General features: G+C 48.9%; 1 protein-coding gene across 3 annotated transcripts; it reads left to right on the top strand.

Annotated features, from left to right (window-relative positions):
* The first annotated feature begins 176 nt into the window (after positions 1-176).
* tmod1 (tropomodulin 1) lies at positions 177-13,732 on the top strand. Of its 3 annotated transcripts, none has more exons than XM_084687814.1 (11): positions 177-478; positions 4,193-4,367; positions 6,379-6,535; positions 7,432-7,548; positions 10,249-10,338; positions 10,471-10,601; positions 10,842-10,949; positions 11,217-11,360; positions 11,616-11,760; positions 12,668-12,767; positions 13,453-13,732. In XM_084687814.1, the coding sequence occupies exons 2-11, from the start codon at positions 4,245-4,247 to the stop codon at positions 13,469-13,471; spliced, it is 1,134 nt and encodes a 377-aa protein (XP_084543940.1). In that variant the 5' UTR covers positions 177-478; positions 4,193-4,244; the 3' UTR covers positions 13,472-13,732. The 3 variants fall into 3 exon arrangements, with proteins under 3 accessions (XP_084543940.1, XP_084543939.1, XP_084543941.1); XM_084687813.1 differs by having other exon boundaries at positions 4,097-4,367; XM_084687815.1 differs by lacking the exon at positions 12,668-12,767 and having other exon boundaries at positions 4,097-4,367.
* The last annotated feature ends 1,948 nt before the right edge of the window (positions 13,733-15,680 follow it).

Below are 15,680 nucleotides of genomic sequence, written 5' to 3'. Positions count from 1 at the left end.
ATGTTCTACATTTGTTTAGTCTCTTAAATAAAATTAAATTTAAAAATTAAAAGAATTTAAAAGTTTTATGAAAACTTCGTTTCACAGTCAAGCGTGGGAAGAGCCGTTTGTTCGCGCGGCTCTGTCAAGGGCCCTACTCGTGTGACATCACTTGGGTGGACGGTCTGTGCGCGAGGGGGAGTTGACTACCAGAGAGTTGACTTTACCTCCGAGAGTGAGTGGAGACAGTAAACCACAAATTGGCAAGTTGAAGGGAAACTAGTATTTCAAGTCGGGCTCACGGTTCTGGACAACTTGGCCCGGTCATGGACCATTTTGTGTAGTAAGTCCCGTATTTATAAGTTTATTCTACGCTTTCTAGCGACCCCTCCGTGCGACTCAACCGGTCAGAAAAGGAACCATATCTGGTCAAAGTATTCGGCTGTCACTAAGCGGGTTCCTGTCGGCTATAAATAGACTCGGATAAGCGGTGAAGGAGGTAAGTGAAAAAACTGCTTCTGTTAGCGAAAATACCTAAACTGTTGGACATCATTTGTTTAATTTCATAATGCCATTTCTAACCTTGGCTGTTGATGTTTTTTTTACAAGTTTGAAAGTAGGCCTGTGTGTTTTCCTGAAGGGCTCAAAACACTTATTTCACATTTTTGCCAGTAGGCCTACAGTAGAATAAAAAGTGTATTACTCATTTGTGATGCACCACCATTGATGCCGCGATGCGTTTGCTTGGAATTGTAGCAGTTGTCAATTGTTTAGTCTAGTCTAAGTGTAGGCGCACTGGCTAAATTAACTTTAAAAATGACAATAATATGCTCCAAAATAAAAAATGTTCAATAGTAAACTCCCGTCCACACGAGGTAGTTTATGAAGACAATCCTCAGTCTAATTGGGCCGTCGCGCGCACAGACCAGAAGGCCTATAAACTTCTATATCTCCTTCAGAACTGTCACGTCTAAAAGAAGTATGTTCCTGATGCTACAAAAACCCATGCATGTAGTCTTGTGGTTGTAGACCTTTGGGCATGAGGGTTTCATCCACCTGGCTTTGTGATCCTGTCCACACGTTTACTGTAATACAGGATGCAGAGGTCATTTTACCTGTGGGGGCTTGGGTTTGAACAGGACACCCACACATCAGGTCAAAATGAAAGACACATTTTACTTGATGTCAATATAACCTACCATGGTTAGTACAGGAGCAGTTTCATCACAGATCCCACATCCCACGTATGGGCCTAATGTTCGAGCATTACATTTGAATGAGATGCTGTCAGTGCATCTTCAACCTCAGTTCTTGCAGCAGCAGGAAGCTATCTGGCAGAATGACTAGACCTATAAATACACATTTGTCTCTCTCTACCACCCCTCCACCCACACATGCTTCACTCTTTCTCTCCTATCTCTCTTCTGTCTGTCTCTCCTATCTTCTCTCTCCCCCCCTCCTCTCTCTTCCTCCTCTCTTTCTCTCTCTCCCCCCTCCTCTCTCTCCCTCCTCTCTCTCTTTCTCTCTCTCCCCCTCCTCTCTCTCCCCCCTCCTCTCTCTCCCTCCTCTCTCTCTTTCTCTCTCTCCCCCTCCTCTCTCTCCCCCCTCCTCTCCCCCCCTCTTCTCTCTCCCTCCTCTCTCTCTGTCTCTCTCTTCCCCTCCTCTCTCCCCCTCCTCTTTCTCTTTCCCCCTCCTCTCTCTCTCTCTCTCTCTCTCTCTCTCTCTCTCTCTCTCTCTCTCTCTCTCTCTCTCTCCCTCCTCTCTCCCCCTCCTCTCTCTCTCTCCCCTCTCTCTCTCTCTCTCTGTCTCTCTCTGTCTCTCTCTGTCTCTCTCTCTCCCCCTCCTCTCTCTCCCCCTCCTCTCTCCCCCTCCTCTCTCTCTCTCTCCCCCTCCTCTCTCTCTCTCTCTCTCTCTCTCTCTCTGTCTCTCTCTCTCCCCCTCCTCTCTCCCCCTCCTCTCTCTCTCTCTCCCCCTCCTCTCTCTCTCTCTCTCTCTCTCTCTCTCTCTCCCCCTCTCTCTCTCTCTCTCTCTCTCTCTCTCTCCCCCTCCTCTCTCCTCTCTCTCTCTCTCTCTCTCTCTCTCTCTCTCTCTCTCTCTCTCTCTCTCTCCCCTCTCTCTCTCTCTCTCTCCCCCCCCTCTCTCTCTCTCCCCCTCCCCTCTCTCTCTCTCTCTCTCTCCCTCCTCTCTCTCTCTCTCTCTCTCTCTCTCTCTCTCTCTCTCTCTCTCTCTCTCTCTCCCTCCTCTCTCTCTCTCTCTCTCTCTCTCTCTCTCTCTCTCTCTCTCTCCCCCTCCCCTCTCTCTCTCTCTCTCCCCCCTCTCTCTCTCCCCCTCCCCTCTCTCTCTCTCTCTCTCTCCCCCTCCTCTCTCCCCCTCCTGTCTCGGGGAGGGACTGACAGACAGGCGCACCGCTACCATCAGCTGTTTCCCACTGGGGGTTAGAGCAGGCAGCCAGGGCTTAGCTGTGCGACCCAGAGACCTTCAACTCCCCCACATCCCTCATGCTCGCCAGATAGCTGGCTGACTGGTTTGCTGGCCGGCTGTATTGCAGACTGATTGTATTTGTTGTAAGCCGTCACTAACAAAGCATATTGAAGTATATTTATTAATGCACAGTAAAATGTGTATATTATGGCCAGTGTGCCACCAATTTGACTGGTTGAACGCTAACACTAATGAAGCCTGAGCTGAGGTTGGTACGTTGGGCCACTGTTACTGACGTAAGCTAGGAGAGAAGGAATGGTTGAAACATTGAGTAAACCATTAGGAGTCAGATGTCGAGGGCTGGAGGGAGGTCCCATATTAGCTGCGTTGCGCTATCCTACAACCACAGGCCCCCAAACACCAAATGCTTTTTTCCCCGGCCAATTGAGTTTTTGTCACATCTAAAAGGCAGAGGTTGAGTACTTGATATATGAATATGTTTAGCCCGTTTTTTGCACCTCTCCTTCACCAACCGTCTCTGGGGGAGGGGATCCCTCCCTGAATTGCTCCTCCAAAGTTTTCTTCCATCTTCTCACAACTTATGTTTCCTGGGAGTTTTTCCCCTTGTCTTCCTTGAGGGTTTAGGTTGGCTGAAGGGCAGTTCTGGGTGTTTGTGAAGCCCTATGTGACATTACTTGTATAAAGGGCTATGCAGATAACATTTGTTTTGATTTGAAAAGGGTGTTGACATCTACTGTACATCTGTGAGGAGGCTTGGGGGGGGGCATTTAATCTAAGAACATAAAAGGAAAAAAAGTCTTAAATTAGGAGTTGTTGTGTAACAGGGTGAGTCATCCTCGAGCAGAGTGCTGCCCTGCAGTTCTGCAGTCATCCGTCACAGTTTACCTTGAGTCTGGGTCATTTCTACTAACTCTCCTTCAGGAAGCCGTGCCTCCAAAGAGCCCTTACTGCCCGACCCGTTTCCCGGACACACAGTTAACATCGCACACTTTTTTTTTTTCTTTCTTGCTTCGCCAGATCAGAGTTGTTGCCACTGATCCACCATGTTCAAAAGACACAATGTTCTCTCTGCCCTCCAAGTGATCACCTCTGCTGCCCATAAGGCTCAGCTCTACCTCCCAACATCATTACTCTTGATTTGTGTAACGCTCTTCACTATGTTTGGTTCTGTTTTGAAGTGTTCTGTCTGCCTCACGCTCCATTATGCTTTTTTTTCTTTTTCTACCCCCCTAATGGTTTTACTAACGCTTAGCAACACCAGATACTAACATGCTAAATTGATCCAAGGAGCAAAAAACTGCTTGGTTTTTGAAGACTGGATATTCTCTGGTGATGGGGGGGGGGGGGGTATTTTAGCAGCCCAGAACTGATTTGCATGGGCTAATTTGATCCTTGTCGATCAGAACATCAGTTAAAATCAATATTAGCTGCTGTCTGAGAATTCTGGATGGTGATGCATCCTGAGTTCCAGTCATCACAAATTTGAAATATGGGTTCATTTGGCAAATCTTATCACAATTTCAACCTGGGACCTCTTGATCTGCAGTCAAATGCTCCACCATTGAGCTATACCCATCCCTCCATTTTCATTTTCCCTTTCCCACAAGCTTTCCAGACATGTCATCTCACTCTCTTCCTCCTCTGTTCATTTATCTCTTCTCTTTCTCCTCCGCAGACTTTTCCCAGCAACCCCTCCAGGCCAAGTTTCATCCATAGTGTATATCTTTTTTTTCTTTATTTTTTTGTAAAACTTTTTTTCGTCCCTCCGGAGGGGGTGTGGTGTCACCAGAGCGGGGGTCGTGGTGGTGACATCGCTGGCGGCCATGTCGGCGTTCAGGAAGGAGATGGAGAAGTACCGTGACGTGGACGAGGACGTGCTCCTTCAGAAGCTGACTGAGGATGAGCTGCTGAGGCTTGAGGACGAACTGCAGGAGCTCGACCCCGACGTGAGTCCACCTTCCACCTCCAGAGAGAGAGAGACAGAGACAGAGACAGAGAGAGAGGGAGAGGGAGGGAGGGAGAGAGAGAGAGAGAGAGAGAGAGAGAGAGAGAGAGAGAGACAGAGAGAGAGAGAGACAGAGAGAGAGAGAGAGAGAGAGAGGAGGGGGAGAGAGAGAGGGGGGGGGAGAGAGGAGGGGGGGACAGAGAGAGAGAGAGGGGAGGGGGAGAGAGAGAGAGAGGAGGGAGAGAGGAGGGGGAGAGAGAGAGAGAGAGAGAGAGAGAGAGAGAGAGAGAGAGAGAGAGAGGGAGAGGGAGAGGGAGACGGAGACGGAGACGGAGACGGAGACAGAGCCCTCTACGGGGTCAGGAACCGAAACACGGTTCCAAATTGTAACCCATAAGAAAATACCCGGTTCCTGGTACCCACAAAATAAGAAAAAAGTGTATGGGTTCCTGCGTTCCATGTCTGTGAGGACGTGTGGAGCTCCCTACCAGGACCTGTTCTAGTTGACTGTGTCCTACATGCATATGGCGCTAGGCTGGAGGCGGGCGAGTAACAAGCTTTACAAAACGACAACACACATTTCAAAATAAAATCCCACGCATTAGTGATTTGGCTGCAGCAAGTTAGCCTCTGGCTACCTTGGCCCAGGCCTGCCTGTACACAAGGGCTAATTCATGGCTCTGTGTTTAGCTATCGCCCTCCTTAGTTTCCAGGGCCGTCCATCATATGGAGAGGTGCAGACAGGCACAGTAATAGGCTGTATGATTAACAACCATCATAAAGAGGGTTAGGCTTCTGCCGCTCTGCCTCTCTACCTCTCTTGTCTCCCTGCCTCTCAGCCTCCCTGCCTCTCAGCCTCCCTGCCTCTCAGCCTCCCTACCTCTCAGCCTCCCTGGCTCTCAGCCTCCCTGCCTCTCAGCCTCCCTGCCTCTCAGCCTCCCTGCCTCTCAGCCTCCCTGCCTCTCAGCCTCCCTGCCTCTCAGCCTCCCTACCTCTCAGCCTCCCTACCTCTCAGCCTCCCTGCCTCCCTGCCTCCCTGCCTCTCAGCCTCCCTACCTCTTGGCCTCCCTGCCTCCCTACCTCCCTGCCTCTCAGCCTCCCTGCCTCTCAGCCTCCCTGCCTCCCTACCTCTCAGCCTCCCTGCCTCCCTGCCTCCCTGCCTCCCTACCTCTCAGCCTCCCTGCCTCCCTGCCTCCCTACCTCTTGGCCTCCTTGCCTCCCTACCTCCCTGCCTCTCAGCCTCCCTGCCTCTCAGCCTCCCTGCCTCCCTACCTCTCAGCCTCCCTGCCTCCCTGCCTCCCTACCTCTCAGCCTCCCTGCCTCCCTGCCTCCCTACCTCTTGGCCTCCCTGCCTCCCTACCTCCCTGCCTCTCAGCCTCCCTGCCTCCCAGCCTCCCTGCCTCCCTGCCTCCCTGCCTCTCAGCCTCCCTGCCTCCCTGCCTCCCTACTCTCTGTACTTTCTCTCCCTGTTGCCTGCTAGGCATCTACCACATAGACAGACTCACATCACTGACATTACTATTGACCTGCCTGCCTTCCTTTCTGCCTCCCTGTCTGCCTCCCTGCCTGCCTGCCTCCCTGCCTGCCTGCCTGCCTGCCTGCCTGCCTGCCTGCCTGTCTGCCTGCCTGCCTGCCTGCCTGCCTGCCTGCCTGCCTGCCTGCCTGCCTGCCTGCCTCCCTGTCTGTCTGTCTGTCTGTCTGTCTGCCTCCCTGCCTCCCTGTCTGCCTGCCTGCCTGCCTGCCTGCCTGCCTGCCTGCCTGCCTGCCTGCCTGCCTGACGTGATAGCAGACTGCTGCTTTGGTGCAGGAGCTGCTGAGAGCTTCAGCAGGGTCTGGGAAGTATCTGTCTTTATGCTTGGGGGCTGGTTTGAGAGTAGAGATAGAACACACACTCACTCTTACAAGATAGAACACACACACTTTTTATCTCGCAGCCTCCGAATCCAAACCCTATCCAATGGCAATTCCGCATCTCTTCTTACCCAATGAGAATTCTCTTCCTCCCTGGTCAGAACGCGCTGTTGCCGGCCGGTATGAGGCAGAAGGACCAGACCAAGAAGGCGCCCACAGGCCTGTTCCAGAGGGACAACCTGCTGGCCCACCTGGAGAAGCAGGCCAAGGAGCACCCCGAGCAGGAGGACCTGGTGCCCTTCACCGGGGAGAAGAGAGGTAGGGTCTGCCTCCTGGAGGAGGCGGTGTGTCTGTGTGTGTGTGTGAGGGACTGAGTCTTTGTTCGTGTGTGTGTGTGTGTGTGTGAGGGACTGAGTCTTTGTGTGTGTGTGTGAGGGACTGAGTCTTTGTGCGTGTGTGTGTGTGTGTGTGTGAGGGACTGAGTCTTTGTGTGTGTGTGTGTGTGTGAGGGACTGAGTCTTTGTTTGTGTGTGGGTGTGTGTGGGTGTGTGAGAGACTGACTCTTTGTTTGTGTGTGTGTGTGTGTGTGTGTGAGGGACTGAGTCTTTGTGTGTGTGTGTGTGAGGGACTGAGTCTTTGTTTGTGTGTGGGTGTGTGTGTGGGTGTGTGAGGGACTGAGTCTTTGTTTGTGTGTGTGTGTCTGTGTGAGGGACTGAGTCTGTGTGTGTGTGTGTGTGTGAGGGACTGAGTCTTTGTTTGTGTGTGGGTGTGTGTGTGTGTGTGTGAGGGACTGAGTCTTTGTGTGTGTGTGTGAGGGACTGAGTCTTTGTTTGTGTGTGTGTGTGTGTGTGTGATTGAGTGTGTGTGTTCTCTCTCTGTTCTCGTCTCCTTCTCTCCTGCCCTTCTCTGGGATAAGGTTATAGACTGCAGAGAGGAGTGAGTGTGTGCGTGTGTGTGTTTTGGGGTGCCTAATGCATGATGCCAGATACCAGTTGAGTCTCACAGTAACACTGGAAGGTTACTGAGTCACCGTGACGACAGGCAGGGAGCGGCCATTAGACAGGCAGTCTGCTCTTCCTGTCAGCTGATTGGACAGTGTCAACATTTTAAACGGATGAACGTTCCAAACCCCAGTTCGACCAGCTGTAGGCCAACTGCAGTCATCTTTGTAATCAGGAACAGCATTTGTGAGTGAACATGTGTGTGTTCACCAGGTAAAGCCTGGGTTCCTAAGAAGGTGGTTGACCCCATCATGGAGAACGTGACTTTGGAGCCAGAGCTTGAGGAAGCGCTGTCCAACGCCAGCGATGCCGAGCTCTGCGACATTGCAGGTACGACGGGAAAACCCCCCCTGCCCGCCGACATCATCCTAATGTTTTCCCTTCAACATTAAACCACCGTTAACCTCCCTCTCTCTCTCTCTCTAACCCTTCCTCTAGCGCTCCACAATCCTCCACCCTTTCTCCACTCCTCCTCCTCCCTGTGCCCTTCATCCCTCCATCATCATCAGCATCTTTCATTGTTTCCACCTCTTCCCCAGACCTCACCTCTCCATCCCTCCTCTGGCCTAGCTGGGTATACACAACACCAGCTTGCATGTCCTGCTCTGCTCTGCTCTGTTCTGTCTGTCAACTCTGCATGTTAAGAGCTTCACTGTCTGTTCTGAACTGTTTGGCTCATGGCAGCATGAGGTGAAGGAAGGAAGGAAGGAAGGAAGGAAGGAAGGAAGGAAGGAAGGAAGGAAGGAAGGAAGGAAGGAAGGAAGGAAGGAAGGAAGGAAGGAAGGAAGGAAGGAAGGAAGGAAGGAAGGAAGGAAGGAAGGAAGGAAGGAAGGAAGGAAGGAAGGAAGGAAGGAAGGAAGGAAGAAAGGAAGGGCGGGCGGGCGGGAGGGAGGGAGGGAGGGAGGGAGGGGGAGAGGGCGAGAGAGAGAGGGCGAGAGAGAGAGAGAGAGAGAGAGAGAGAGAGAGAGAGAGAGAGAGAGAGAGAGAGAGAGAGAGAGAGAGAGAGAGAGAGAGAGAGAGAGAGGGAGAGAGGGAGAGAGAGAGAGAGAGAGAGAGAGAGAGAGAGAGAGAGAGAGAGAGAGAGAGAGAGAGAGAGAGAGAGAAAAAGAAGAAGAAAGAGAAACAGAAATAGAATTGTGTTGCTACCACACAGTGAGTTAAATCCTCTCCTGGATGATTCAATGCGCTGAGAAACAAGAACCTGTTTACATTTGTCTTGAGACCTGTCCTCACATTCTCAATCACAGACAAACCCTACAGCCCAGAGCCTGGGCCTTTGTTTGGCTCACTTTCTCTGTCTGTCCTAACCTGTTCTGACCTACTATTCCTCAGTTCTTATCCGTCTGGATAAATAACCCTTTTTTATTTGTCTGTCTAACCAACTCCTCCTCGTGTTCCCTTCATCTAAGTCCTGTTGGATAAAAACATGATGGAGAAGTTCCACAGACACAAACTTCCACGGGTCCATAGTCTAACATCAGTAAACAGGCCCACGTTATCTGCCTTTCAGAAGGGATCTGACTTACTGGTACATTCTGCTGCTAAATTCTTCTATTAGATTACATTTATTTTATTGTTTGTTTCTAGTGCGTGATTCTACAAGTAGACAGTTAGTCTTATATTCCGCGACATTCCACTGTTAAGAGTTGATTGTTTGATTTTGTTTCTAGTATTAAACTCTTTTATTTGAAGCCACGTAACAACAATGCATGGACTAAGAGGCAGCAGAAATCTGCAGAAAGCAGCAGGAAGCAGCAGAAAGCAGCAGAAAGCAGCAGAAAGCAGCAGAAAGCAGCAGGAAAGCAGCAGAAAGCAGCAGAAAGCAGCAGAAAGCAGCAGAAAGCAGCAGGAAAGCAGCAGAAAGCAGCAGAAAGCAGCAGAAAGCAGCAGGAAAGCAGCAGGAAAGCAGCAGAAAGCAGCAGAAAGCAGCAGAAAGCAGCAGAAAGCAGCAGAAAGCAGCAGAAAAGCAGCAGAAAGCAGCAGAAAGCAGCAGGAAAGCAGCAGAAAGCAGCAGGAAAGCAACATAAAAGCAGCACTGTCTCTGAGCAGCTGACGTAGCCTGCTGTCACTGAAGCACAAGGGATGCTGGGATAGCGTGCTCTGTGTGTGATGTGTCCCCAGATGACACACTGCTCTGTGTGTGGGTGTGTTTGTATGCTCTGCTCTGGCTGTGCTGTTTGTGTGCTCCGTGTCATGCCCTGACATGTAATAATCATTGCTGTCTATTTAAGATCATTTAATGCTAGTTTTTGTTTATTTGGTTATTATCTTTAATCAATCCAGTTTCAGTTCAGTGGGCTTCATGAGAATAATTTAGCGGCGTGCTCATTACTCAAACCGAGTTGCATAACCCTCGTTTTGCATTGGTGATTTAAATCTCAAATCTTGTATTCTGTTGACTGAACTGAAACGGGCTATGTATGTTGTTTGTGTGTGTGTGTGTGTGTATGTTTTTTGTGCGAGCATGTATGGTACTGCTGTGTATGTATGTGACAGTGTGAGTGGTACAGCTGTGTGTGTGTGTGTGTGAGTGCTACAGCTGTGTGTGTGTGTGTGTGTGTGTGTGTGACAGTGTGAGGGATACAGCTGTGCGTGTGTGATGTGTGAGTGCTACAGCTGTGTGTGTGTGTGTGTGTGATGTGTGTGTGACAGTGTGAGGGGTGCAGCTGTGTGTGTGTGTGTGTGTGTGATGTGTGTATGACAGTGTGAGGGGTGCAGCTGTGTGTCCTCTGTGCTGCCTGCACCATGTAAACATGTTCTGGACCCATCAGGCTGGTTGGCACAGAGGAGCTCCACCCCCCCTGTCGATAACGTCACCCCACAATGAATATTTATATTCTCTCTCTTTTCTTCTCCACCTCTCTCTCTTTCTCTTTTTATTTCTCTTCATCTCTCTCTCTTATGCTCTCGCTCCGACCCTCTCTCATCATTCACACATTTCTTCCTGCCATCCTCTATCTCTCTCTCTCTCCCTCCCTCTTTCCCTCCATCCTTCTTCCCTCCTTCCTGTCCCCTCCCTCCCTCCTTCAGCGATCCTTGGTATGCACACTCTGATGAGTAACCAGCAGTACTACGAAGCTTTGGCCAGCAGCAACATTGTCAATAAGCAGGGCCTCAACAGTAAGACTCACACACACACAGAGATGCAGCCCAACCCTACATCAATGATCATAGATTCTATTGTTAAATTCTAGTGAGCAATTCTAGCGTTGGATTACAGTGTGATATACCAGTGTGTGTGTGTGTGCCCAGGTGTGATCCAGTGTGCCCAGTACAAGCCCGTCCCAGACGAGCAGCCCAACTCCACCGACGTGGAGGACACCCTGCTGAGGATGAAGAGGAACGACCCCGACCTGGTGGAGGTCAACCTCAACAACATCAAGGTTCCCTCCACTGCTCTGTCACACACACACACGTGCACATACACACACACACAATCACACACACTCCAAAGCCAAAAACCCATGCAGCACACAACAATTTCGCTGACTAACAGTTGTGTGCAGGGACATTTGTTGACTGGAAAAACATTTAAAAACTATATTCTAAGGGTTTCCCCATAACAAATGAGTTTTTTGTGCATGTATAAAAATGTCTGCTGTCTTTTGTTCTGTGTTCACCAGAACATTCCGGTGCGCACCCTGAAGGAGTACGCAGAGGTTCTGAAGGAGAACACGATGGTGGAACGTCTCAGCATCGTAGGAACCCGCAGCAACGATCCCGTGGCCTACGTGAGCACTCTCTCTTTCTTCTCTCTTTCTTCTCTCTTTTTCTTCTCTCTCTTTTCTCTGTCTTGAATTTCTTCTTTTCTATCATTCCTCAGGATTCTGCTGTGACAGGGACACATTGTTCAGTTCTAATTTGAGCGAACTCGTTGATGACACATGATACAAGTGCATGCAAACAAACCATAATGTTATGAATACACAAGACTGACTGTTTCAAAATGTGAAGACACCATGCAGTACTGTGCGTGTGTGTGTGTGTGTGTGTGTCAGGCCTTGGCAGACATGCTGAAGGTGAACACCACATTGAAGAGTCTGAACGTGGAGTCTAACTTCATCACAGGCACTGGTGTGCTGTCTCTAATAGAGTCACTACAGTCAAACACCACCCTACTGGAACTGAAGATAGACAACCAGGTAACACAACAATCTTTCACACACACACACACACACACACACACATCCAAGGCTCCAGACCTTGAACAACTCTTAAGCTGGCTTTGGTTATTTGTGTAACATGATTCCGCCCTCTCTCTCCATTTTTCCTCCCCTTCCTCTCCCCTTCCTCTCCTCCCTTTCTCCTTCCTCTCCCCTTCCTCTCCTCCCTCTCTCCTTCCTCTCCTCCCTCTCTCCTTCCTCTCCTCTCTTCCTCTTCGCCCCCTGCCCCCTCAGAGCCAGCCGCTGGGTAACAAGGTGGAGATGGATATAGCCAGCATGCTGGAGAAGAACACCACTCTGCTGAAGTTTGGCTACCACTTCACCCAGCAGGGCCCACGTTTACGGGGCTCCAACGCCATGATGAGCAACAACGACCTGGGTCAGTCACACACGCGCACACACACCGACGCACATAAAAACAGGCCTGCACGCTTGCACACACATTCACAGACATAAACACACACACATACACATCTTCCCACAGGCACACATCCACAGACACACACAAGCACAAGCATGTAAAAACAGTTGCTCACGAACCGTATAAAAGAGCTCTTTGAAAACAGCTCCAAATGTGTGTTGTTCCGCACTCTCTGCCAAGACCAGCTGCTGGATGTACTCCAGGAACACAACAACCTTCTTCTGTAATCGACTATGTGCTAGTGGAATCTACGTTGTGTTCTACACTGTATTCTACTGTGTTCATCTGATCATGTTCCATGTACTGGTAGTGTAATTTATCCTAATACCCCCAGCACAGATGGGTTGTCCTTTTGATGGACCCAAGTCAGCACATGAGCCAGGCCAATCACAACACAGTCTTGGCTTCTCCTCATTCTCTTCCTGGAAGATTACATCAATAATGTTGAACCGGTGTGTGTGTGTGTGTGTGTGTGTGTGGAACCCAACTATTTGATCCATAACAGCTGGTAGAGCAGCTGAGTCATTCCAGAGAGTTAACGGAAGTTTCCGTCACCGGATGAGTGACAGGACAGCCAGGCTGCTCCTGCAGGGCTGCTCCGGCCGGCAGAAGTGTTTCTGTTCTCACTGACACTCAGGGCATGCGTGTGTGTCCTCCATGGTCCGTGTGTCATCGTGTGTATGAATATGTCAGTGTGTGTTTGTGTGTGTCGCTTATTGTTTTTGTGTTTTTGCGTACATACGTGTGTGTGTGTGTGTGTGTGTGTGTAAGTGTTTTAGCGAGTTATTGTGTGTGTTTTATGAGAGTTGATGTGTGTTGATGTGTGTTGATGTGTGTTGATGTGTATGCCACTGTTGTGTTGCAGCGCGGGTCATCAGGTCTGACTCAGACGGCACCTTCACCCTCACTCTGTCTGTGCCAGAGCTGGAAAGGGCCTTCGGGAAAAAGTTCAAGACCAAGTCCAAGTAAAGAGCCACCTGTTAGCACTCCAACCTTAGCACTCCCCTTCCTCTTCCTCCTCCTCCTCGTCTTCCTCGGAGTGCTCCTGCTTCTCCTCAAGGCCTGCTTTTCGCTCTCCGCTCCTCTCCCCTTCCGCCTCCAATCCCACCTCTTCTTGGTGTGTGGTCTTCTCTGCAGTGCTTCCGTTATCTCATCCGTTGTCAGAAGGGTAACCGGATTCGTTAAACATAACCATCTGGGATGTCATCCTTGGAAACTGCTTGGAAAAGGGCAGGCAATTACACTAACTTCAACCACTTGTGGCTGCTAATAGGTCGTCATAGGACGCTGATTGGTTCAACCCACTGTGGTTCGGGAACACTTTGGATTCTGGAGTGGTTGTGAACTCGGAAATCCAGCTGTCTTGCAAGGTTACTCTCCTCATGCAGTCTTCATAGCTGAGCAGAGGTCTTCTTCCGCCTTAAACCTGCCTGTTTCTTGCATACTGCCTATTTGCAAAAGAAAATGGCTGACTTTTTTCCCTTCCAGATGTTCTCTATTTGCTGCACCTTTTCATTGCCTTGTCAACGTTTTTTATGATGATGGCAAAGGACTGGAAATGTTTGTCTAACATCTTTTCTCTCTCCCTTTACTTTTTTCTTCATTCTCTCCTCTCTGTCTCCCTTTCTCCCTCTCTCTCTCCCACCACAGTAAGAAAGAGAAGGCTTGAAGGAGGACCCATCTTCCCCAAGTGTCGGACAAACATGTAGCACCCCTCTTCTGCCAGGGTGCCCCGGCCCTACCCCCGCGCCTTCCCATGAGCCTCTGCACCCGAGTTGAACCCGGCCAGAATGCAAAGTTCTGCTGCCCAGTCCAGAATCTACCACCTGGTCTAACTGTCCAGATGCCATACATTAGCTCCGGAAGCACAGGGCAGATTGACATTTAATTATATTAAAATGAAAGTAGCCTAATTATTTACTACATATAACACTATAGTCTTTGTATTCTGTGAAGCACTGTATGTCTGAAAAGGAGTGTAGATCTGAATATGATATGGAAAGGACAAAACTGAGAGGAACTCTTACCATCTTGCTTACACCTACCCAGTCCTCAGACCCTTAACAGATATACAATCATCAAAATTGACACCGATCTACACGCAGATTTGGGCAGCGCTGTAGTGATAACACACTTTGCCATTCTGCAGGGCTGAACAGAAACTTCTACAAACACCGTGCCCATCCAGTCTGTTTTCGGATCTACACACCTTTCAAGTATCTGTTTAGTAAAGGTTGATAAAGGACTAGGCCTGTAACGTCTGAGATCCCTTGAGGGCTTGGGGCATGCCCTGCCTCTGCAGTTTGACTTGGTTGGTCGTCTAAATAAGTCTCTACAATGGCTTTAAGTATAGTGGCGTCCCTCTCACAGTTTCCCCACAGTTGTCGGCCTCCTAAATGTCTTCTTCAGTTACACGTGGCCCTCGGAGCTGGTTCTATAAAAGGATGTGTGCATGGAAAACGAGAATACCTTTGTCGCAGTGTGGTTGTGGCCAGAACGAATAAAAGACCCCGTTGGTATCAGTGGCCGAGGGGCGACAGATATCCACCGCCGCAACATCCAGAAGCTCAGAGATACAGAATATATATTTATTTGTTGTTGTTTGTTTGTTGTTGTTTACTGATCTTCCCTCGACACTACGTTGTTTGACATCCGGCAACGTCTTAAAATCGGCACGTCTGTTTCGGCCGCCACGGAAACCTGTGTGTGTGGGTGTCAGATGTCATATTAGCTGGTGGTGTTAGGTGTGTTGTATTTAACACTGTTTGAAAGCACTGTAATTCTGAGATAGGACCTACTAACAGCTACTTCCAGCTGAGTGCTATTGGTAGGTTTAGGAATGTGCTACTGTTAGTACATACATGGTTTCACTTGCATATGATGGTACTTCTGTAATGTGCCATTAGGGGGCAGTATTGCTTGTACAGTATGATGTGGCGAACAGTGTTGGTTGTCTGCCGTATTTGCAGGTGTACAGCAGCAAGGTTTGATTTGTGGTCCTTTCTGGGTTCAGTTATTATAGGCCTGAGAATGCCAGAGCACTAAGCCATTCATAAAACGACAAAAAAACCATATTGGGAATTCTGATAAAAAATAAAAAGGGATGGTTGGAGTTTCTAAAACAGCCAAATATGAAAGAAATATTATCTTTGAGTAATGTGTACTCATTGAAGCTGTGGCTGTTCTGTGCCTTTGCTTGACTATTGTTTCTTTTAGATCATGGTCACGTTGTTTTGATTTTGTTCCTGATAAATACGTTTTGAAATGACAACGGCTGTGTTGTTTTTCTTGGCTAATCTCTACGAGATTACTCAACATCTTTACTATGGTATTATGTCAATTGACTCAGTTCCCAGCAGAGATGGGTGAGTGGGTGAGTCATTATTGATTAGTATTTGATGAGGACTCTATTATATACTACTGTACTCTTGTACTCTGCGCTGCTTTAATTTAGTTTAAGGCTTCTCTGTGTGTGAAAAAAAAGTTTAGAAAAAAGTTATCGAAAGGTTTAAAAAAATGTTTTTAATATTTTCTGAAAAAAAGTTTTTTTTTTTTTTTTTTCTGAAAAAAAGGTTTTAAAATATTTTTATAAAAACACGTTTTGTGATGCACTTGGGCTGCAAAATGGTAAACACAAGCAGCAAACAATAAACACAACTACAACACAGTTGTCATCTGTAAAACACAATGACTCAAAATTGTTCACACTTGCATCCACTTCGGATCCGTTGATATGTAGGGGTGCATGCTCCTCCTCCTGCTGCCTCCTATAGTCCACAATCATCTCCTCAGTCTTACTGACATTGAGAGAGAGGTTATTGACCCTGATACCATGATGTCAGGGTATCCATCTCGTCTCTGTGAGGGTCCAGTTACCA

Source organism: Hypomesus nipponensis, chromosome 22 (genome assembly GCF_054491055.1).
Source record: "Hypomesus nipponensis isolate SF chromosome 22, ASM5449105v1, whole genome shotgun sequence".
Taxonomy (NCBI): domain Eukaryota; kingdom Metazoa; phylum Chordata; class Actinopteri; order Osmeriformes; family Osmeridae; genus Hypomesus; species Hypomesus nipponensis.
This window is presented reverse-complemented; position numbering and strand designations above follow the sequence as displayed.